A 22694-nucleotide genomic window follows, 5' to 3' on the forward strand; every position below is an offset into this window, starting at 1 on the left:
CAAGCCCATTAACGGATTAGCGCTATTAGCGGCTTAGCGGATCAGCGGCTTAGCAGATCAGCTGATAAGCGGCTTAGCAGATCAGCTGATAAGCGGCTTAGCGGATCAGCTGTTAAGCGGTTTAGCGGCTTAGGATCAGCTGATAAGCGTCTTAGCGGCTTGGGGAAAAGGGGGGGAGGAAAAAAACCCGCAGGAACTCGCAAGACATTTCGTCTTGCGAAGCAAGCCCATAGGAAATTCGCTTTGCGAAGCACCTCCAAAACAGAAAACCCTTTCATCTAGTGGGTTTTCCGTCTTGCGAGGCATTCGTCTCGCGGGGCACCACTGTATAATGTACTGAAACTCGTGCTCCATTGAGCAACCTGGCCACTGAATTCTGCAACAGCTGAAGTTTCCGAACCTTCTTCAGAGGCAGCTCTGGAGGATGCCATAGCCAGTGGTATCAAAAACCCGCAAAGAGGTCATATAATGGCAATGTTGAGAACCCTTCCCATGGGCGGAAATCCTTTTCCCAACTCTCACTCCTGCCCTCAGCTTTCAGCGCCCTCTGCCAGATTCAAGCCCCTCGTTCAATTTCTGACGGATCAGAAAATGTCTGGCTGGTTCATTCAGATGCTTCCAGTTGTGTGAAGATGCACCTATACTCGACGTCTGATGCTTGCCTGCCACGCATTAATGCCACAGATCCAGCTGCAAGCATGCTCCCGCGACTCTCACTACGCCCCCTCTCCCGCTGGGAGCTCGTACATCACCTCATTGTCAATAAAGAATATATTACGCATTCTCTAGTGGCAGATGGAAGCAGAGTAGGGAGCTCATTCGTTTTCCGCAAGGTCAGCGGTAGCAGAAATCCAGGATTTTAATTAGCTGCTCGGCAACCCAGAAGAGAAATTTCAAAAGCTTTATTGATCAGGTTCGGCCATAAATTAGAGGAAGCCTCTGCTCCTCGTAGCGGGCTGCAGGGTAGAATGAAGCTGCTATTCTGCTCCACGTGGCAGCTTGGGTAGGCTGGCGCAACATTGGGGATGGCCAGCTGCACAAGGGGTTCAAGCCGGGGCAAGTGGAAGATGTTGCTTCAGCAACAGAGAGCTGTTAGCTTTTTTTGTGATGAAACAGATGCCCTTTACTTGTCAGGTTGGCAACAATTGAACAGGTATTTTTCAATTATTATTACTATCATTATTGTTGTTGTTGTTGTTATATTAAATTTACATATTAATGAAAGCAATGTGTTTCTCTCCCTTGAGCCAAAGAGAGGGCTTAGTCCTTCATAGCAGTGCATAAGTTACCGTATTTTTTGCTCTCTAAGACTCACTTTTTCCCTCCTAAAAAGTAAGGGGGAATGTGTGTGCGTCTTATGAAGCGAATGCAGGCTGTGCAGCTATCCCAGAAGCCAGAACAGCAAGAGGGATTGCTGCTTTCACTGCGCAGCGATCCCTCTTGCTGTTCTGGCTTCTGAGATTCAGAATATATTTTTTCTTGTTTTCCTCCTCCAAAAACTACGTGTGTCTTGTGGTCTGGTGCGTCTTATAGAGCAAAAATACGGTGTTAATCCATAGCTTGGCTGTCCTCACAAACTCCTCCAGACAGTGTCTACTGCTTGGAAGTCACCACGCTCCCATGTTCTCAAGGAAACGACGATAACAAAATAAGCAAGCCAACTGCCACCATTTATTCTTTGTCAAATACATTTACAATGCAAATACAGTACAGATACTAACAACCACCTCAGAATGGACCTTAGGTAAGGCGGGGGCTGTAAGCTCCTCTGCCAAAAATCCCTCATCTTTTGCCCTCCATCTCACCTGAGCGAGCCGGGTGACCCTTTCTGCTAAGTTTCCAAATACATGAGTGCAGGATAGGTTCTGAAAGGTCCCGGTGAGAGTTAACCCTTCCCCGGATTCCCAGGGAAGGTTCTGACCCCCACCCCCCATATTTCCATATTTGAAGGGGCCTGAAGTTTCCCTGGAGCCTGAATGGCACAATGCCAAGGACAAATCTGTCCTACGTAGATGATCAACACATCTCCAAGATATCCTCCGGGGCTGAGCTCACACGGCCGGACCTTTGTATTGCAGGGAGACCACTCCGTAGGGAAGTACCGTTGTCTTCTGTGTCAGAAGGAGTTTAGCTCAGAAAGCGGAGTCAAGTACCACATCATTAAGACTCACTCGGAGGTAAGTACCGGGCCTTGTCAGCAAAGGACTTTGGGGGGAGTCCGCCCCCCGCCCCCCGTGAAAGCTGAAATTCTTGTGAGGCCTACAGAAGAGTGGTCCCAGTGAGCTGGAATAAATCATTATTCTTTTCTAATAATATAGGAGCGAATTTCAAACTTCCAGCTGACTGAAATTAGTCCTCCAGATTTGCTACCTTATTTTCCAGTAGCTAATTTGGGGGGGGGGGTGTTGTGGGGAGGGTTTAATGAAGGGGAGGGGACTTTAGGCCGTTCATCATACCCTGCATCAAAGGCAGTCTAGGTAACTCCCTGTCAGGGACTGGGCAGATGATTAGGAATGGTGGAGACTGTTACCCCAAGAGCCTTCCAGAGAAACCAGGATCGTGGTGGTTTGAGACGGGAGATTTCCCAGAAGAGGAAGAAAAGAGCTGGGGAATCATGGAGGGTGAGGAACAGGAATAATAATAATTAATAATAATAATAATAATAATAATAATAATAATAATAATAATAATAATAATTTATTTATACCCCGCCCACCTGCCTGGGTTTCCCCAGCCACTCTGGGCGGCTTTCAACAGAACATTAAAATAGTCTATTAAACATTAAAAGCTTCCCTAAACATGGCTGCCTTCAGATGTCTTCTAAAAGTCTGGTAGTTGTTGTTCTCTTTGACATCTGGTGGGAGGGTGTTCCACAGGGAGGGCGCCACTACCGAGAAGGCCCTCTGCCTGGTTCCCTGTAACTTGGCTTCTCGCAGTGAGGGAACCGCCAGAAGGCCCTCGGCGCTGGATCTCAGTGTCCGGGCAGAATGATGGGGGTGGAGACGCTCCTTCAGGTATACTGGACCAAGGCCGTTTAGGGCTTTAAAGGTCAACACCAACACTTTGAATTGTGCTAGGAAACGTACTGGGAGCCAGTGTAGGTCTTTGAAGACCGGTGTTATGTGGTCTCTGCGGCCGCTCCCAGTCACCAGTCTAGCTGCCGCATTCTGGATTAGTTGTAATTTCCGGGTCACCTTCAAAGGTAGCCCCACATAGAGCGCATTGCATTAGTCCAGGCGAGAGATAACTAAAGCATGCACCACTCTGGCGAGACGGTCTGCGGGCAGGTAGGGTCTCAGCCTTCATGCCAGATGGAGCTGATGCCCTAGTCCTGAACAGGGACAGGAGTCAGATGTCGTTGAAACAGAACAGCAGCTGGTTGACCCCATGCCCCTTGAAAGAGAGCCAGGCATGCTCTTCGTGTCTCTGAGCGGAAAGCCAAACAGAAAAGGAAAGATTCCCTTGTCGGCCACCGTAGGCAGCCAGAGGGGTCTGAGATGTAGAGAAAGTCAGCGGCCAGGGGGAAGAGTGGGCACTCCGGGGAACAGTCCGATTTCCTGATCTCCGTGTATTAAGTAGTGGGTGGACATAGCAGATGACACAGAGATTTCTCCAAGTAGTAAGCTGGAATTGAACTGAACAGCAAACAGCTCAGTCGGCCTGCTTTTATAGGCAGCCGGCTGTCAACATTGTAACAACAACAGCCCAGGGTTTCCTGCCTAAATTAACTTACGTGGACCTGAGTGAAAACTATATACAGTCATACCTCGGGTTGAAGTAGCTTCGGGTTAAGCATTTTCGGGTTGCGCTCCGCGGCGACCCGGAAGTAGCGGAGCGCATTACTTCTGGGTTGCGCTGCTCGCGCATGTGCAGACGCTCAAAATGACGTCATGCACGGAATCGCGACACGTGCAGACATGGGTTGCGTTCGCTTCAGGATGCGAACTGGGCTCCAGAACGGATCCCGTTCGCATCCAGAGGTACCACTGTACACAATACCCCCTGGTGGCCAGGGTGAGAACTTCAGTACATAACACTGTGTACAGTGGACACTCGGGTTGCGAACGTGATCCGTGCAGGATGCACATTCGCAACCCGCAGCGGCGCGTCTGCACACATGCGGATTGCGATTTGGCGCTTCTGTGCAAAGCGCGATTTAGCACTTCTGTGCATGCGTGACTGCCGAAACCCAGAAGTAACCAGTTCCGGTGCTTCTGGGTTTCGGCTGTCCGTAACCTGAAGCGTCTGTAACCCAAGGTATGACTGTATTTCTGATTCCAAGAAACATACTGAAAAGCATCTCTCTGTCTCTCTGCATGTCTGGATTCTCTGGGCAGTTAGCCAGCTGCCTGTTGGCTTTCCTCCCTTCCTAAGGCACCTTTTGTCTCCTTAGTTCACCCAATATGGGGGAAGGATTTTGGGGCAAACCCCCAAACTGAAGCAGGCGATTGCAGCTCAGAATGGTTCCGAGTGGGGATGAGGTGCTTCGTTTAGTTGTTGTTTTTTTAACTTCTGAAAACCGCCACATTTGCCGGTAGTCGTGGCGTTGCGGCAGAGCTATTCTGCGCCCCATCCGAATCGAGTTCCCGACTCTGTGCTCCTTTCCTTCCTTGAACGCAGAACTGGTTCCGGACTTCCACGGAGGCCATCCGGAAGAAAAAGACCAGCGAGCCGACCGCTGCCAGCCACGAGGAGAAGAAGAAAAGCACAGACGGGAAGAAGAGGGGGCGGAAACCGAAGGAAAGGCCTCCGGAATCTTCCGCCAAAAGCAAAGAGATAGGCAAGACGAACCATAAGAAACCGTCGGGGCCCTGGGAGGCCGCGGACTTCAGCCCCGATGAGAGAGAGCGAGGTAACAAGCCCCCCCACAGCAAGAAAGGGGGGGTCCAGTAAAATGCCAGAGAAATAAGCCGTCGTTTTTTGGGGGGGAGAAAACAAAACAAAACTCTCTAATGATTAGTTTACAGCCCAGGGTAATGGGGCGGAAGGAGGGGAGAGCTACTCCCAGTATATGCTGGGCCCCTTCTGCTCACCCCTTTTTAAAAAACGAAAAACCACTTTAAATCACGGGACATTTTGTTTTCACCACTGGAAGAAGAGAACCAAGCGAGGAACGGCCGCTGCGATTCTTCCGTCGGAAACCTCTGCGGATTGTACATAACCCCCCTGTGTGGGTCAAGCGCTCCATGTCCATGGGCAGGTGGAATAGTAAGGTGGTTTGTCGGCACCCTCCTTCCTTTCTTCCTGCTTCTGAATTTGAACCCAGTGCCGTTCAAGCAAAGAGAGAGAAGGAGAGGAAAAGAGAGCAAAGGGGGGTTTGCTCAAGCAAAGGGAGAAGAAAGTGCAATAGGAACCCAGGCGTAAGCTGGTCAAAATTCTTTTTTAAAAAGCTATTATTATTTGTGGATTCCTTTTCAGGTAGCAGTCATGTGTTAGGAAATAGAGCTGGTGGGAATTTTACAGATGAAATTATTGTTGTGATTGTGGTTGCGAACCAGCTTTCTTTTATAATTTTCATAAGAGATGCTTTTTTTACGAAGGAAAAAAGGAAAAACAAAAACCCGATGGGGTCGTTTGACGACCGACGTTTCGGGATTGTCGTTTCGTTAGGTTCTGTTCACGTTTTAAACGTTGCTCTGATTTGGGACCCGGTTCCCCATTTTCAGTTTTGGGAGCTATATCCTTCAGTTGTCAAGGTTTGGGGATGAGGGCGGGGAAGGGGGAGGGTTTTGTCAATGAGACGTTTTTGGAAGCAGACCGGTTGGGAGTTTTGAAAATGGCCGTTCTCTCGCTGCGTCAATTCTTGCCTGGGAGCCCCTGCAGGGGAAAATCGCAAACATTTTTTTGTACGGCATACTTCTTTGAGGGGAAGCTTTGAACGGAAACTGCTTATTGCGGTGCGAAATAAATTTCGAGAACGTTTATTCTGCCTGGAGGAAATATCAAACCGTAAAGGAGCCACAGAGCCGTGAATATCTTCTGGGCCTCAGCTCCATCCTGCTGTTCCCTTGTTGAGCACAGAAGGTCTGAAATGGGATGTCGAGTCACGTTTGCTGGAATCTTCCCTGTGGTCGGAAATGCTCCTGTGGTGTAGCGCTCAGAGCATTGGATTGGGACCCAAGAAACCAAGGTTCAGATCCTTCACTTGGCTGTGAAGCTTGCCGGGTGACTTTGGCCCAGTCATGGCCCCTCAGCCTAAGCTACCTCACAGTGAGAATAAAATGGGGAGAGGAGAGAGCACGCTGCCCTGAACTCTTTAAAGCAGCGTTTCTCAACCTGTGGGTCCCCAGATGTGGTTGGACTACAACTCCCATCATTCCTAGCCAGCATGACCAGTGGTCAGGGATGATGGGAGTTGTAGTCCAACAACATCTGGGGACCTACAGCTTGAGAATCGTTGCTTTAGAGCAGTGTTTCCCAAATTTGGGTCTCCAGCAGTTTTTGGACTACAACTCCCATCATCCCTAGCAGGATGAGTAGTCAGGGATGATGGGAATTGTAGTTCAAAAACAGATGGAGTCCCGAGTTTGGGAAACACTGCTTTAGAGGGAAGGTGGGATCTGAATGTAATAATAAGGAAGTAAATCCAGACAAAAGCAGAGTTCCCAGTCGCCAGGAGGCTTAACCTCACATTCAGGAAAACACGGGTAGAAGTCATCCTTCCCTGCTCTGTAGGGGAAAGTTGGGGGCAGAGATGGGGTTCGATATTTCCTGCTCATGCAGAATGCCTGAACTTGGCTCGTTAAAACAAGAATACCGGGAAGGTCCCACCAACTATGATTAAATCACTGGTTGACTTCTGCAGCGCAGAGGGATGCCAACCGTATTGGGCCAGCGGGCGCATTTGGGATTCTGAGAAAGTGCCGTGGGCGCCGGTCACAAAATGGCCGTCGCGCGGATGTGGCGTCATCCAAGATGGCTGCCACAAGAGTGCGGCATGATGCAAAAACAGCTGCTGGGGGAGGGGGATCCAACAGGATCTGAGCAGAAAGATTGAACAGGGTCTTTCGTGCATTGTGGATTTCTGAGGGGAATTTTGCGGGGACTTTTTTTGCAGGCGCCATTGGAGGTATGGAGACCTTGGTGACTCCTGCTATAGAGGGTGGGAAGTGTACTTGAATAGGCTTGGGTGTGTCCTGGCGTGTTATATTATGTTAATTCAGCATAACGAACGCCTCTGCATTTATCTCAGCTGGTTGAAACCAGTCTCTCTGCCATCACATGGCGAATGGAACCAGTATGTGTTGCCCGATATCAGGAATCCCCAGAAGTGCTTTTTGGCTATATCCTAAAGCGCCAGATTTAGGCCACGGGGAAAATTATCTAGGTTCTCAGTAAGGTTATAAACGCTCTTTCCGCCATCTCTGAATTTTCAAAGGATAGACACCTCTGGCCTAATCTTTGCTTTTTCTTCATAACACTCGTATGTGTCAGGGTCTGCTTCCGGGATCAAGGCTGGCTACTGTTTCTGCCTAGAGGGGGGTTATTTTTAAGGCCCAGGTAGCTTTGTTGAACTATAACTCTCATCAGCCAAAGCCGGCATTGAGAATGGTCAGGCCTGCTGGGAGTTGTAGTCCAGTGATGGAATAATGGAGAAATCAGTCCCATTTAACTTCGATGGAGGTGTAGCTCCAACAGTCTTCCCCCACCCTCATGCCCTCCAGATGTTTTGGAGTACAGCTGTTATGGCTGATGGGAGTTGTCGTCCAGAACATCTGGCGGCCACCAGGTTGGGAGAAACTGAGTTGGACCAACCCTGCGGTATTTGGCAGAGGAAGTCTTCGAAGCTTGGAAGGCACTTTGGGCCTGTGTGCTCTCGACGCGGTTGGCAAGCCTTGGGGTTTGAATTGACAATTTTAAGCTTCAGGGTTCCTAGGAGAAGGAATGGGATTATGAAGAGCCATAATATAGGATGGCAGTGTTCTCATTGAGGGCTTTCGGCATTCACACACACATTCATAGAATCATAGAGTTGGAAGGGACCCCAAGGGTCATCTAGCCCAACCCCCTGCAGTGCAGGAATTTCAACTAAAGCACCCATGACAGATGGCCATCCAACATCTGCTCAAAAACCTCCAAGGAAGGACAGCCCACCATCTCCCATGGGAGTCCGTTCCACTGTCGAACAGCTCTTGCCATCAGAAAGTTCTTCCTGGCGTTTAGTCGGAGTCTCCTTTCTTATCACTTGAAGCCACACTGGTTCGAGTCCTACCCTCTGGAGCAAGAGAAAGCAAGCTTGTTCCATCTTCCATGTGACAATATTTGAGAATGGCTATCCTATCTCCTCTCAGTCTCCTCTTTTCCAGGCTAAACATGCCCAACTCCTTTAGATGTTCCTCGTCTTGAGCTCCTAGTTTCTTTCCCTTAACCAGCCAAAATGCCATCCTTCTGAATTAAATGTGCAACGCACTTGACCTCTGTAGCTGCAACAACCCAACAAGGCAGAAGTGCTTACGGAGGAGAACTGGGCATCAGTTTGCTTGTTCGTTAGCCTTGTTTGCTTTTTGAAGTTTGCAGTGTTGAAGACACAAGCTGTTCCCCCCCTGCCCCCGGTTTCAGTTCCACAGTTTGTACTGAAAATCGGGAAACGCCAAAGGGGCTATCGGCACCCGTCCTGCCCCCATTATTTTCCAAATGGTCCTGGGGTTCATGTGAAAGTGCACTAGAGATCCGCAGTGGTCCCTTCAAGCTGGCCAGGGCTGATGGGCACCAGGTTAGTGAAGCTGGCTTTAGAGTGATGTGCAGACAAGGCCAATAGCAGCATGACAGAAATGCTTTTCCTACACCGGGGTAAGAGAAAGCCACAGTATCTCCAGAACACCTTCCATGCCTTCTGCTCTTTTGAACGATTTCTTGTCTCCGGCTTTTGACGCTATCGTCAAAGCAGTATCTAATTTAATGGTTTTAGCACAGGAAAAACTTGGGATGGAAGCTATCCCCTAATGAATAACAAGGCCGAATGATCTCTCCCATCCCCTCTCACATTGAATTTCAGAAGGGAAACCTTTTTTGTTAATTAAGCTCCTGCCATTATTTCTCTCTCCCCCCACCAGTTCATAGTCCTTTCTTCACGCTGGAAAGACCTCATTCAGTAATTTCAGAGGGGCGGGGAAATCATTAATGGCATGCCTAGAAATGTCAACTTAACTCTTTGTCAGGCTGGCTCCCTGGGGAAATCTAAGGCTGCGTGGCCTGTCTTGGCAGCTGAATTAAAACTTCCGCATTTTGCCCAGTCAGAAGGACTTGCACTTATTTAATCAAGCCCCTCAAAGTCTCGGGTCTGTTGGAACCAAGACGCTGGTTACTTTTTTGTGCACAGAGAAGCTTTTCCTTGGCCGGTTCAGTGCAGAGAAGCCACAGGTGCAAGACCTACCAACTGCGTCACCTTTAACAAGATAGCTGCCTCTTTTTGCAAAAGTCTCGCAGTCTTTGAAAAGCAGGAAGGAGGAGGAAGGGAGCAGAGTTCAGTGGTAGACCACCAGATCTACATAACAGGGTCACCCGCTTCAATCCTTGGAGCCTGCAATTAAGCCAGGGACATCTAGCTTGCTAATGCTCCACACCAGATCCAGCCACAACCCAGCGTTCTTGCCAAGCGGCCAGGATTGGCACAGTTTTGCAAGCTCAGGGTGGTGGGCAGGTACACCTGCGCCAAGCAGGTGTTTGGCCACATTCAAACACTACATTTTCATGAGTACGCTTAAATCGTCTTAAGGTCCACACTTTTAAAAATTGTACAGTTCAAAATGGCCCTCAAACAACTACCGTATTTTTTGCTCTTCAAGACTCACTTTTTCCCTCCTAAAAAGTAAGGGGAAATGTGTGTGCGTCTCATGGAGCGAATGCAGGCTGCGCAGCTATCCCAGAAGCCAGAACAGCAAGAGGGATCGCTGCTTTCACTGCGTAGCGATCCCTCTTGCTGTTCTGGCTTCTGAGATTCAGAATATTTTTTTTCTTGTTTTCCTCCTCCAAAAACTAGGTGCGTCTTGTGGTCTGGTGCGTCTTATAGAGCGAAAAATACGGTGCATGGCTTCAACTTTTTAATCCACAGCTTTCTCAAGTACCATACTGTACTACATTTCCTTCTGTGGGACACAAGGTTTGCTGTTTCTCTATATCCGTATTCGCATACCCGTATTGGGACCATAGGGAATGGGACATGGTGGATGAGAGAGTATGGGTTATGCCAGCTCTGCAGAGTAGCGCACTGCACTTATGCCCATGGGTGGGGGTGGGGTGGGTGGGTGGGGGTGAGTGAAGTGTACGACAATCCTGCAGGGTAGTCTATAGAGTTGTGGCACCATATTTTGAGCACTTTTTTTTTTTTTTTAGGGAAATGCAGTGGGGATGAGGGGAGCGCTCTCAAGCTCACGGTAGGAGCAACACAGGGTGGGGAAAGGGGCAATTAATTGCTATCCCACCCATATGATAGGGGGGGGATCTTGTCGGTAGGTAGCTGGATATATTCGTTTCAAAAGGCTTTTGCACAAAAAGGAAAGAGAAGAGAAAAGGCAGTAGAGGCTGTATCAAAATATCTGATGAGGTAGTGACCTTTGGTCAGGGCCAGCTCTACCATTAGGCAGGTGGGAAAAGCAGTGTTTTTGTGGGTGCCACGTAGCCTGAGCTCTCTAAGCTAACCTGCCTTCCATACATGAAATTGGGAAGAGACCACCATCTTGTCCTTTGCCTCAGGCGGCAGAATAATGAATAATAATAATAATAATGAATTTTTATTTATACCCCACCCTTCCCGGTTCAGGAAACTGGGCTCAGGGCCACAACAAATTTAAAACACTTAATTGTTGCTACAAAAAAAACCCAGCATAAAATACGGTATAAAGCATAAATAACAATAAAATCAAAAATCAATCTAGGGGGAAAATGTCCTCGTTTTGCCACCACTGGAGAAACCACTGTAAAGGTGGATCAGCGATCCCTCCTTAAAGCACTTAAACCCTTTGCTTCGCCCTCCCCAGATTGATGAAAGGTGCCCCCCTCCATTATTTACCACGTGGAAACGGGTTTAGCAGCGGGTTTTGCAGCGGCGGGGAAAGGCGGAAGCACAGAACTACAAAGATGTGCTCAGATGCAAATGCCGCAGATATAATTAGCTCTCGCTTTGCAAGCCAAAGCCGTCCTCTGTGCTCCACAGCCTCACTTTATAGATTTGCTACCTGTGGTTTTAGCAGACGGTTGGTAAAGAACAAAGCGGATGGGGGGGGGAAAGGTTGTTCTCGTTTGTTGAGCACCTTAAGTGGGTAGGCCAAAGGCAGCCAGAGATAAATAGCAGCTGATAATATCTTGCCTTTTAACCCTGGAAACCCATCCTACCTGGTAAGCCCATCCTACCTGATCTAATACGACTGGCTCACCTGGCAGGTCAGCACTGGTCCACAGCAATAGCCTCCTGGCAGCAGTGCCACTGTTGCTTGCTGGTTGGCTGGCCGTGATGGTGAGGTTTACACTGTGCAATTGCCCCAATGAGAGCACCAGATTGCCTCTTCCGGCGCTTGGGCAACCCAGCTGCCTCGCCCCTCCTGGTAAACGGCAGCAATTCCTGTGCCAGGAGGCTGTTGCTGTGGGTGGGCCACTCTGGAAGAACCATTCCTTGACTTTAGTGCGGACTTTCTGAATGAATAGTTTGGTGGTGTAGCACCATCTGTGCATTCAGGAAGCCGCAAGTTCGCTCCGCTGCATCCTTCCTTATCCATGGTCCGCTCAGGCTGCCTCGCTCTTCCATCCCACCAGAATCCCTTCCTTCCTTCCTTCCTGCTTGTTTCCTTCTTCGCTTTTCCTGACTTTAAAAAGTCTCCTTCCTCCCCTTTGCTGTGTAGTTCCGGAATAATTGGAAGGACAAGCCGAGAACAAGCTGATGTGTCTGCTGGTGCAGCACCCTGATGTCAGATGATTCCCAGTCCCGAATATAACCCCCTACTCTGTCCACCCCTAGTTCTAGCGTCCATGATTACCCCATTCACCTATGGCGAGCAACAGTCGGGCTGCAGGCGACTAGGCAAGGATCCTTCCGTAGAATGGGAGAGAGCTGGTTCATTCACATTCTGTCCTGCTGATGATAAAGTCAGGTCTGGGCAAGGCAGCGAATGGAAATGGTTTTGTATGCTTCCAGCGACGTGTTTGCAAAGGTTACGCTTTCTGCTAGACAAACTCCAGGGCTGTGCAATGCTTTGCTTTTAACCATGGCGCTTTCTCTCAAGCCTTTGCATTATCTCAAGTAAGCCAAATAACAAGTCGCCAATGTTATTATCTCCTTATTGCAGAGGGAGGTTAAGACGAAGAAGCTAGTCTAATGAGCCAAGCCAGTGAGTTCATAGCTGTGCTGAGATTTGAGCGGGGGACTCGTAGCTTATTTGCTTAATGCAAGATCCCTTCCATTTACGGCTTTGGGACGGAAATGTAGCCTCCCTAGAGTACATCTCATCTACTGATGCATGGAGATATCATGGCAACAGCTCGTCTCCAGAGGCACGAGTGACATATTTCTGGTGTCCTCCAGAGGCTGGCTGCAAAATAGACTTTGCCGGTTGGGTCGGACTGCACGTTTCCTCGCTGGTTGTTTGCAATAGGCATTCATTTCCTGGGAATTCAGGAAAATAATAATGCAAAATCGCCTAGGCAAAATTGGGCCTTTGCTCTTGTGCATTTCTGCTTATAGACTGGTGCAAACGGATTGTTAGTGAGAGCAGCCGAAATGTCTCAAGGTGAAAAGGAAGTGAGAGTGAACTGCAGCCATAAGCAGGGTTTCGATTTCATGAGTACTTCAGATGAATGGGGTTGTAACCCGGAAGGGAGCACCCAGGGTTGCAAGCGGCAAATTCTGAAACGGGGGAGCCCTGCCCCTCCTAAGAATATACCGCAGTAATGAATTTTGCCTACTGCAGACATTAGGGCTTCAGTACCAAGCCAATTTGTTTCTTACCCCCAACTCCTGCCTTGCTTAACATGCAGGCTGATGAAGAATTCTGTTGAACTCAAAAGCTTACTGTCATGTGACATTTTGATAGATGGAATACTGTAATGAAAGGAATGTTGTGGTTTTTCGGAATAAAAGTTAACAGTTCAGCAGTTCAGCCCTTTAGCCATTCATGCTAATGTAACGTACCTCTTCTTCTGCTTAGCTTATTTCAGGTGGAGGGAGCCTGGGACCCTCCCAGGGGCTGTTGCATTGTGGTGCCCATCACCTTTGACCTTTGGCCATGCTGGGGTTGGTGGGAGCTGGAGTGCAAATGCTCCCTGTCCCTGGCTTATTTGGGGGGTTGTTTCCGCCCTCTTTTATTTGGCATGCCAAGGAATGGCAAGGAACAGCCCAGGAGACGATGCCATCACCGCTGCTGCGGAATGCGTGCTGGCGCTTCATGCCTGCCCTGGGAGCGTCCCTCCAAATTTCGGCTCCCAGTAACCCCCTCCAAGCCACTCCTGCTACCTCAGTTTTCTTAATGAAAAGCTATTCACCTCAACCTGTCATTGATTTTGAGTGGTGTCTGGCGAATGAACCAGTTCAGGACCTCTGTGAGTCACCCAGTCCAACATCTCATTCATGTTTGTTTATCCGAGTTGCATGTTTGATTGGGGGATGTCAAGTGAGCTTGAGATAAGTTGAGAAGGGCCCTCGACACTAGCTCACGCATGATCCAAAGGAACGATCTGGGCCATGCTCCCCAAACCTGGCCGCCTTCCAGATGTTGCTGGACTCCCATCATCCCTGACCATGTTGTTGGCGGATGATGGGAGCCGGAGTCCAACAATCTCTGAAGAGCACCCGGTTGAGGAGGTGAGCCTGGATAATGAATTCTGTTTCTTGGGCTTCTGAAAACTCCTCTTCCCAGTCCCACCACCACTCCCTGGTCTCTGAGCCTTCTTCTTCCCTGAAGCGTGGTGTAGTGGTTAAGAGCGGTGGACTCGTAATCTGGTGAACCGGGTTCGCGTCCCCGCTCCTCCACATTCAGCTGCTGGGTGACCTTGGGCTAGTCCAGTGTTTCCCAACCTTGGGCCTCCAGCTGTTTTGGAACTACAATTCCCATCATCCCTGACCACTGGTCTTGCTAGCTGAGGATTATGGGAGTTGTAGTCCAAAAACAGCTGGAGGCCCAAGGTTGGGAAATGCTGGGCTAGTCACACTTCTCTGAAGTCTCTCAGCCTCACTCACCTCACAGAGTGTTTGTTGTGGGGGAGGAAGGGAAAGGAGATGGTTAGCCGCTTTGAGACTCCTTAAGGCAGCGGTTCTCAATCTGTAGGTCCCCAGATGTTGGACTACAACTCCCATCATCCCTGAGCTCTGGCCTTGCTAGCAAGGCAAGGGATGATGGGAGTTGTAGTCCAACAACATCTGGGGACCCACAGGTTGAGAACTGCTGCCGTAAGGGGAGTGAAAGGTGGGATATCAAGTCCAAACACCACCACCACCTCCTCCTCCTCCTCCTCCTCCTCCTCCTCCTCTTCTTCTTCTTCTTCCCTTGAGGGTTCCCCAGCTGGTTCCTCCCACCATTCCTCTGTGCCCAACCAGACCCTGACATGATGCTTCAATCTTCCAACACTTTTCCTTCTTGGGGGTCTCCAGCTAGGCCAAGGGTGGGGAGCCTCGGGTCCAGGGGCCCAGTGTCCAGGCCTCTCCATCTGGTCCTCAGAAACTCTCACCAGGCCACGCCCCTCTTGACAGGCCACACCTCTTGGGCCCGGCTTTGAGCCTGCCTCAGGCGTGTTTGGGTGTAGGACAAAGGGTGTGTGTGTGTAGGAACTAGCCTACTTTTGCTTCTGGCCCCACCTACCACTGGGATGTGGCCCCCAGAAGAGGAAATGGCCCTCAGGATGGCCTAGACTGTGCAATAACTCTCTTGGGGAGGGGGAATCTAAAGCCATAGAGCGTCGTCCTCTCGGGGAAAGCCATCAACATCTTTGGACTCTTGTCCTGAAGAAAGTAGACGTATTGCAGCCTTTCCCCAGCTGGCTGGAGCTGATGGGATTTGGAGTCCAAGCATCGAGGGTACCAGAATGGGGGAGGCTGCCTTACACAGATACAGCTAGGTGAGAGACCTGAAGTTTGAGTGGCGTGCGTCTTGGGGATAAAGGGGCCGGTTCACAAGACATTTTGTTTCTGAACCGTGTGGCTCTTGTGCTGTTAACCCCCTTCTAAGCGAAGGACGTAGAAGCTTGCACTTAGATTTTAAAAAAACCCACCAAAATCCCCAAATAACAGGAAGAGAAAATGTATCTTCAATAACTGAAATAATAAAGTGTGGAGACTTTACGCATGCTTTCCCGTGCACAGATTATTTTCCCCAGTCTGAACATTTGTGGATTTTATTTTATTTTATTTTATTTTTTTTTTTGTAAAACTAGATTTAAGAAGGGTTGGGAGCAATGCATCACTGGGAAGGGGCTAATGTGGGTGGGTGCAAAATATGATGGGCTGTTTTGGGATGGGGGGAGGGAACTGGAAGAAGAACTCCTACCTCATTTTCCAGCCAGTGCAACCCAAACTTCCTCTGGCTCATAAGCCTCTAAATGACTTCAGGGTTTTGTTTCATTTTCCTGCCTCGATGAGGCCAGGAGCTTATTTTTTACACAATGAAAACCAGTGTTGCTCAGGGTTCACCGTGAGCAGCAACCTCTTGTCCTATTTGATCCTGTGCTCACATTTGACCTCAGAAAAGTTCCGCCGGAGCTTTTCTCCCTGCGACTGCTGCACTCACAACACGACTGAATTGTATGTGTGGCGGGTCGTTCCATCCGAATGGGCCATTCATACTGGGTCGCCATCATTTCTCCGCAAATTGTGTTGCAGCCACCGCCATAAATAATTTCTGGACCAGCTAGAAAGTGAGGTGTTAAAATTTCAGTTTCAGGGAATATAAGGTAAAGGGACCCCTGACCATTACGTCCAGTCGTAGCCGACTCTGGGGTTGCGGCGCTCATCTCACTTTATTGGCCGAGGGAGCCGGTGTACAGCTTCCGGGTCATGTGGCCAGCATGACTAAGCCTCTTCTGGCGAACCAGAGCAGCGCACAGAAACACCGTTTACCTTCCCGCCGCAGCGATACCCATTTATCTACTTGCACTTTGACGTGCTTTCGCACTGCTAGGTTGGCAGGAGCAGGGACCGAGCAACGGGAGCTCACCCCGTCGCGGGGATTAGAACCGCTGACCTTCTGATCGGCAAGTCCTATAGGGTCAGGCAATAAGCATCCTATATGTATTTTAAGCCCTCTGCCCCTGAGTTTCTAGAAGCAACCCACCCTTTCCCACTGCTCCCCAAGACTTGGGCAGATTCAGATTTTGCTGCTGAGAGGGAGGTTGGAGGAGCTCAAACAAACATGTGCAATCACCTGTGTGCACCCAGAGGTGCTCATTGCAGCATCAGCTGATCTTGGCAGAAATGCTCACAACTTCTTTTTTGAGATGGTCATTCATTGTGCGTGCCCACACCTGCGATTTCAGGTGGAAATCGCCAGCTTTTGGCCTTCCTTCCCCCATGAAAGGCGTCCTGTTGAATGAATGGGCTGCCACCCTTCCAGAAGGTCGTTCCAGGTTCGGCCTCTGGCATCTCAAGTTAGTAGGCCATTGTTAGCCAGTCATGGGGGAGCCTTTGCCCGCAGAACCTGGAAGAACTGCTGGCAGTCAAAAGTAGGCAGACCTGGAGCGAGGATGATCTCAGATTTCTGCCTCCAGAGAGGCCAGTTCTGAATGCACTTCTCCGTCAAAGCAAAGAAATCAAAACCTCCTTGCAGGCGAAGAAGCAGCACTTCGCAGCTCATTTGTTTGTTATTTATTTAGAAAGATTATTACGCTTTTCCTTACAAAATAAATACAGTGGACGCTCGGGTTGCGAACGTGATCCGTGCGGGATGCACGTTCACAACCTGTGTCTGTGCACGCACGTGTTGCAATTGGACGCTTCTGCGCATGCACAAAGTGCAATTTAGCACTTCTGTGCATGCGCGACCGCCGAAACCTGGAAGTAACCCATTTGGGTACCTCCAGTTTTTGGCAGTCCCCAACCCGAAAAAACGCAACCTGAAGTGTCTGTAACCCAAGGTATGGGTACATACAGCCAGAGTGGTCTTCATATAAAAACATATGGAGCTTGGGGTTCTAGCTTAGCTTCCCCTCCCTGCTCTGCTCCTTTTTTAGGGTGTGACTTCGTCATTTGAAAAGCACAGGGGAGTGTTCAAAAGTCGATTCCTGTACCTGCAGCCTGAAGTGGTATAGTCATCTCCCTCGTGTCATGACTCTCCCACTTCATACCACTGGCTGCTCTCAGGCCTCGGATGTCATAAGATGTGTTTTTGTGTGTTAGCTGTGGCTGTACTTGAGCACTTTTGAGCACTGGTTATGCGCTGGAGCTGTCCCGGGGTTGCAGTACCCCTTATGAAGTGTGGTTGGCTTTGAACGTCAGCTGTTGACACTGAAAGCTCAGTTTGTTGCCACCAGGAGCTGAAGCTAGCATTTCTGGAGAAACCAGCATGCGAGGGGACCATAGCCAATGAGTCTCGCGTGGCTGGGACCTTGCACCTGCCCTGTGCCCTTGGGGAAGGTTAGGCGCATCACCTTTGCATGCAGAAGGTCCCAGGATGAAACCCGGGATCGGGAGAGGCTCCTGCCTAAAACCTTGCAGAGCTGCTTCCAGACGTTGTAGACAGTAGTGAGATACATGGACTAATCGATTCATAGAATCAGAGAACTGCAGTATCCTGTACGCTCAGTCATTAAAAAAGAAATAAATTAAGGGAGGACAGGGGAAGGCGATCTACAGCGCTGTCACTCCCGAACAACACCCCTGGACTGTGTGGAAGTTTTTGAGAGTGAGCTTGCAAGTACAACATCAGTCTTCCTAAGTTAGTAAGACTTGGACGGTCAATTGAAATCCTTTACAAGTCCCAATTCCCCAGCAACCTGAGGTGCAAAGCCAAAAGTTTGTGATAGAGGAGCGTCCCGTTAGCAGAGTAGCTAGTGCAACTCCAGCAATTATATTAACTTTATATGAGATGATGTTTTCTCAGCATGAAATACTTGCGTGGAGGCAAGCCAGGGAGAGGCCGGACGGATTTCAGATCTTAGCAGCATTGCTTGTGTGGATGCTATGGGCTCGCAATTCCACGCAGCCATGACCATCTTAGTCCCGGTATTGTCATGCTCAACCTCGCAGGCTTGTTGTGAGGATGTACTGGCGAGGGAAGAACCTTTAAGCTCCTCAAAGGACAGGCTGGATATCGTGATGGTTTATTATCAGCTGTGCATAAGACTGTTTCCCCAGGTTGATGCTGTTTCGTATGGCACAGCTGGAGGTAATCTTAACTGCTATAGGATTCTCACTGGACCAGCCGTGGTTTGTGTTAAATTAGTGGTGGTTTTGTTGCCACCACCGCAATGAACGACTTCAGCGATAGTTTACTAGTGTTTCCCCTGGGGCGGGGGCTTGTAAAAGACAGCACAGTCAGTTCTGCCCTGCACCATCCATCTGTCTTCCTGGGCATAAAATGTTTGGTACAGTGTCCATTAGAAAATGCACCATTCCCCCATGATCTTTCACTCAGTGGACAGGAATATGGGTTAGTTAGCCGCTACATTTATTAACATGGAGGCAAAGCAAGAACTACAACGGTTGTCTGAACCCAACAGAAAAACCGAATTGTCAAAAGTGCCGAAGTTGTTTATTGCAGGAGTTGCAAAGGGGAGGGGTAAACCCTAATTTATTCCTTGGTGGCTTGCTAAAGTGAGTCCATTCACACCATTGCTTTCTCACCAAGTGGTCAAGTTTCTCAGTCGCTTTGGGATGGCGGTTTGCATCACCGGTCATTTGGTCAAGGTGAAGTCTTCAAAAAGTGAACTGTTGGATTTCTACCAAACTTTTCAAATGACCCTGTTGCGTACAGAGCTCTCAAAACATCTGAAAACCATGGGGTTGGGGAGGAGGGATCAATTGAGTTGGCGGCTTCCCACAGCTCAAGTTGCATTTAGCTCTGCCACATAAAGTAATCTCAAAAAAAAAAAAATGCTTTTGTACAATGAAGTGGTTGCACTGAATTTCTCCCTACGGCACTTGGATATCCACTTCTGCTGAAGAAAGGTGAGAAAACAGCTATTTGAATCCACACCGAAGCTTTTCAGCTATCTTGACAATCAGGTCCTTCGCGATAATGGGGTAAGTGGCAAATGTGCCCAAAGGGTCTTTGCACGCCACTGAAATTCAACACGCTTAGTGGGGCACCCTGGCCCTATGCAGAGTTAGACTGGGCCAAAGCCCAGTGAAATCAAGGAGCGCTGAAGCTTCTAATTCTGCCTTAGACTGGACTGTTAGTCGCATTAAAATCGGACGGCACAATGTGCTTTTGTGCTCGATGCCACAAAAAGGGCTACAGATGGAGAAACAGTCCTATGCATCCATCAAAATGTGCTTGGGCCCTGATCTTGCCATGCGCTCTTGGAGAGACCAGCCCAGGAAAGACCCAAGGGCCTTTCCTCCTTACCAGGAGCATTTTAAGTTGAGGACAAGACTGCCACATGCAAAGCTGGCGTACCAGCAGAGCGGGGTGGGGTGTGTGTGGAGGAATTTATCATCTTGCTACTGTAGTTCTCCAACTCTACGGAGATCAAACGTCACTTCCTAGAACGATGCATTCGGAATTAAAGACAATCACCCTGAACATGGTGCCCATCACTGGGATGTGGGCACACATATCTGCCACCCCCATCAAAGTGGACCAGGGGCAGTTCTGTGAGAGAGATGGCGGGAGGAGAGGGGAGGCAATGGAAGCTGTGCTTTGGTGTGACACATGTGCTTCCATGCGTCCAAGGAGGCCTGCCCCCGCGATACATTCTCGCCCGTATATCCGAAACCATCTTTCCTTTTCCCCTCCCACTGCATTCCTTTCTTCGTGGTACCCATTCCCGGGCATCTCCAAATGTTGTTTTGAATTGTTTCTCTTTTTTTGGTCTTTTTCTTTCTTCTGATGCCAGGCATTAATGCATAAGTGTATTTTGAAAAGTTAAAATGGGGAGGGAAAAAAAAAAAGATTTTCAGTCTATCACTTGTAACCATATATAAATAAATATATATAAATATATATTAAAAAGTGTTTATTTGCAAAAAAAAAGGGAGAAAAAATCCAACACAAAAAATTAAAAAATGTTTTAACTGTAAACTCTCTTATAGACTTCTGATTTGTGACGACCTGTCCTTTTGGTAATCATTGACAAAATAATTCCTCAGCTTGAGTACTGTAATAAAATAAATATTAATATCGGTGCCACTGAAAACCCTTGAAGGGAGAAATCTATGTACTGTATGTATTTAAAAAACAACAACAACCCACAGCTGTATGAAATAAATGTTTATTGCCTTTTTTCATACTTGGCATGAGTTTCCTTGCTGGTGAAAAGAAAGCATGGCAGAGCTTGACCCAAAGAGCCTTATTCACAATTATGTATTGTGCTCTGATTCACAACTTTCAGGAAGTATTTTAAGGTAGCATCTGCTAATGCATTCACCTCACATACAACTACCAGTTATAGGGCTGATTCACACATAATACTAAGCAATTATTCTTCAACCTTGTGCCCTTGCGTTGTGTAAGACTGCAAATCCCACCAATCATGGCCGATGGTCGGAGATGATGGGAGTTGTAGTCCAAAATCTCTTGACGGACCTAGGTTGGGGATGCCTGCACTAAACAACAGAGGAGCCTTCAAAGGTCATCACATCCATGTTCTTTCTGTTCCCCACTTGATGGACACCTGTCATTCGTGAACTGAAGCCAACCATCGTTTGCTGCATTTTCTGAACTGCTGGGGGTCTGCTTGTTTCCAAAGGATTGGGAACGAGTCTGGTTTTTCAAGCTGATTAAGATGAAATCACGTGGGTGGCACTGTGGGTTAAACCACAGAGCCTAGTACTTGCCAATCAGAAGGTCAGCAGTTCAAATCCCCGCGACGGGGTGAGCTCCTGTTGCTCGGTCCCTGCTCCTGCCAACCTAGCAGTTCGAAAGCATGTCAAAGTGCAAGTAGATAAATAGGTACCACTCCGGCGGGAAGGTGAACGGCGTTTCCGTGCGCTGCTCTGGTTCGCCAGAAGTGGCTTAGTCATGCTGGCCATGACCCAGAAGCTGTACGCAGGCTCCCTCAGCCAATAAAGTGAGATGAGCGCCGCAACCCCAGAGTCGGTCACGACTGGACCTAATGGTCAGGGGTCCCTTTACCTTTACATTAAGATGAAAATGCAAACCATGGTTTGCCTTAAAAGGAGGAGGGACGAAATTGCCACACGTCAGAAAGGAATGGATCTCTGGCTTGCTCTTTCTCTGTGCAAATCCATGTGTTTCACCACGTGCCATTCAAAGTTACACGCGTCTTGGCATTTAAATTAGGCGCATTTTGTATCTTGAGTTGAGCTGGTAAAGTGAACAGGTTCCTTGCTGCTAGAGAGAGCTGAAATCCCACTGAAATCCTTGCAACATTATGGTCTGGATCACAAATAATGCTAAGGCATGGCATTTTAATAAATCACAGATCAACCACAAACAGACAAAAGTTTACTTTATTTTCCATCTGCTCCTGCCTTATGTTTAATGTAGTTTGGTGAGCTTCCAGAGTGGGGTGATCAAACAAGCCATAGTTAATGAAGAGTGCTAGGTTCACCAAACCATAGTTAAAGGCTTTTAATCCAACAACCAACCCTGGTTTCAGACAGTGGCTTGTTGGCTGTAAACAAACTGGGCAGGGTTAACACATAATGTTAAGCCAGAGTTCAATAAACTTGTTTAATAAGCCATGGTTTACTGATTTCTGCAAACCAGGCCTATTTCCACCCAAATATTAAAAAAATAATAATAATGGTGCAAAATGCAGGCAAAGCTGATGAGTTTTCTAGCGGCAAATTCCATGTGTAAGTTCTTTTCTTTTTTAATAACCCCTGTTTACGCTGTTGGTTGAAGAACGAGAAGCACTCGTGAGACAAAATTGACGCGGCTTTTCCATCTGCTTCCTGCAGCCGAAGCCTGACAGCTGTCCTGAAAGTTTGTAGTTGTAAAAACCAAAGCTGTTTTCGTGGAATAAACATGGCGCATCAGGGAATGGGTGGATGGAGCCAAACAGCGGCGCCTGATGTGTTGGCATTGAGCATCAGGTGGAAGCTGACTGGAGCTTGCAGCTCTCCTGGGGATGAACTGGGAACACGAGAGGGGTCTCTCGGGAGATGTTGTTCCTGTCGTTCGCAACAAGGGGGCATGGATGGGAGGGCACAGACATGTTTCTTCCTAACGCCAAGCTCTTGTTTGTTTGCTGTGCCGCTGGGAAGCTTGCCAATCTGGCAGAGACTGGCGATTCTTTCTGATGCTGACCATGGCACCGCAAAAATTAAATATACCACCGTGGGGTTTTCAGGGGAGGGGACAGGAATTATTGCAGAGAGCACTGAGAAGAAAATTGGAATCTGTTCTGTTACCGCTGTCAGCTTTTACACAAGGCCTTTCCATTCACACCAGGCTTCTTGCATAGCTCAGTTGGTTAGAGTGTGATGCTGGTAATAGCAAGGTTGCAGGTTTGATCCCCGTATGGGGCATATTCCTGAATGGGGGGGGGGTTTGGACTAGAATCAGGGGCCAGCAAACTTTTTCAGCAGGGGGCCGGTCCATTGGCCCTCAGACCTTGGGGGCCGGACTATATTTTTTTTTGGGGGGGGAATG

General features: G+C 48.6%; 1 protein-coding gene and 1 long non-coding RNA gene across 2 annotated transcripts in view; one reads left to right on the plus strand and one right to left on the minus strand.

The window, feature by feature from the left end:
* Nucleotides 1-6380, plus strand: part of ZNF512B (zinc finger protein 512B) — a 46954-nt gene extending 40574 nt beyond the window's left edge. Inside the window, 3 exon segments of the mRNA XM_082226000.1 lie at nt 2079-2177; nt 4621-4851; nt 4853-6380. Coding sequence (XP_082082126.1) covers nt 2079-2177; nt 4621-4851; nt 4853-4909 — 387 coding nt within the window. The 3' untranslated portion in view covers nt 4910-6380.
* LOC309534355 overlaps nt 1-22694 on the minus strand; it is a 98476-nt gene that overhangs the window by 34321 nt on the left and 41461 nt on the right. The window lies entirely within an intron of this gene.

The sequence above is a fragment of the Podarcis vaucheri genome, assembly GCF_965113315.1.
Source record: "Podarcis vaucheri genome assembly, chromosome: 6".
In the NCBI taxonomy this organism is placed as follows: Eukaryota; Metazoa; Chordata; class Lepidosauria; order Squamata; family Lacertidae; genus Podarcis; species Podarcis vaucheri.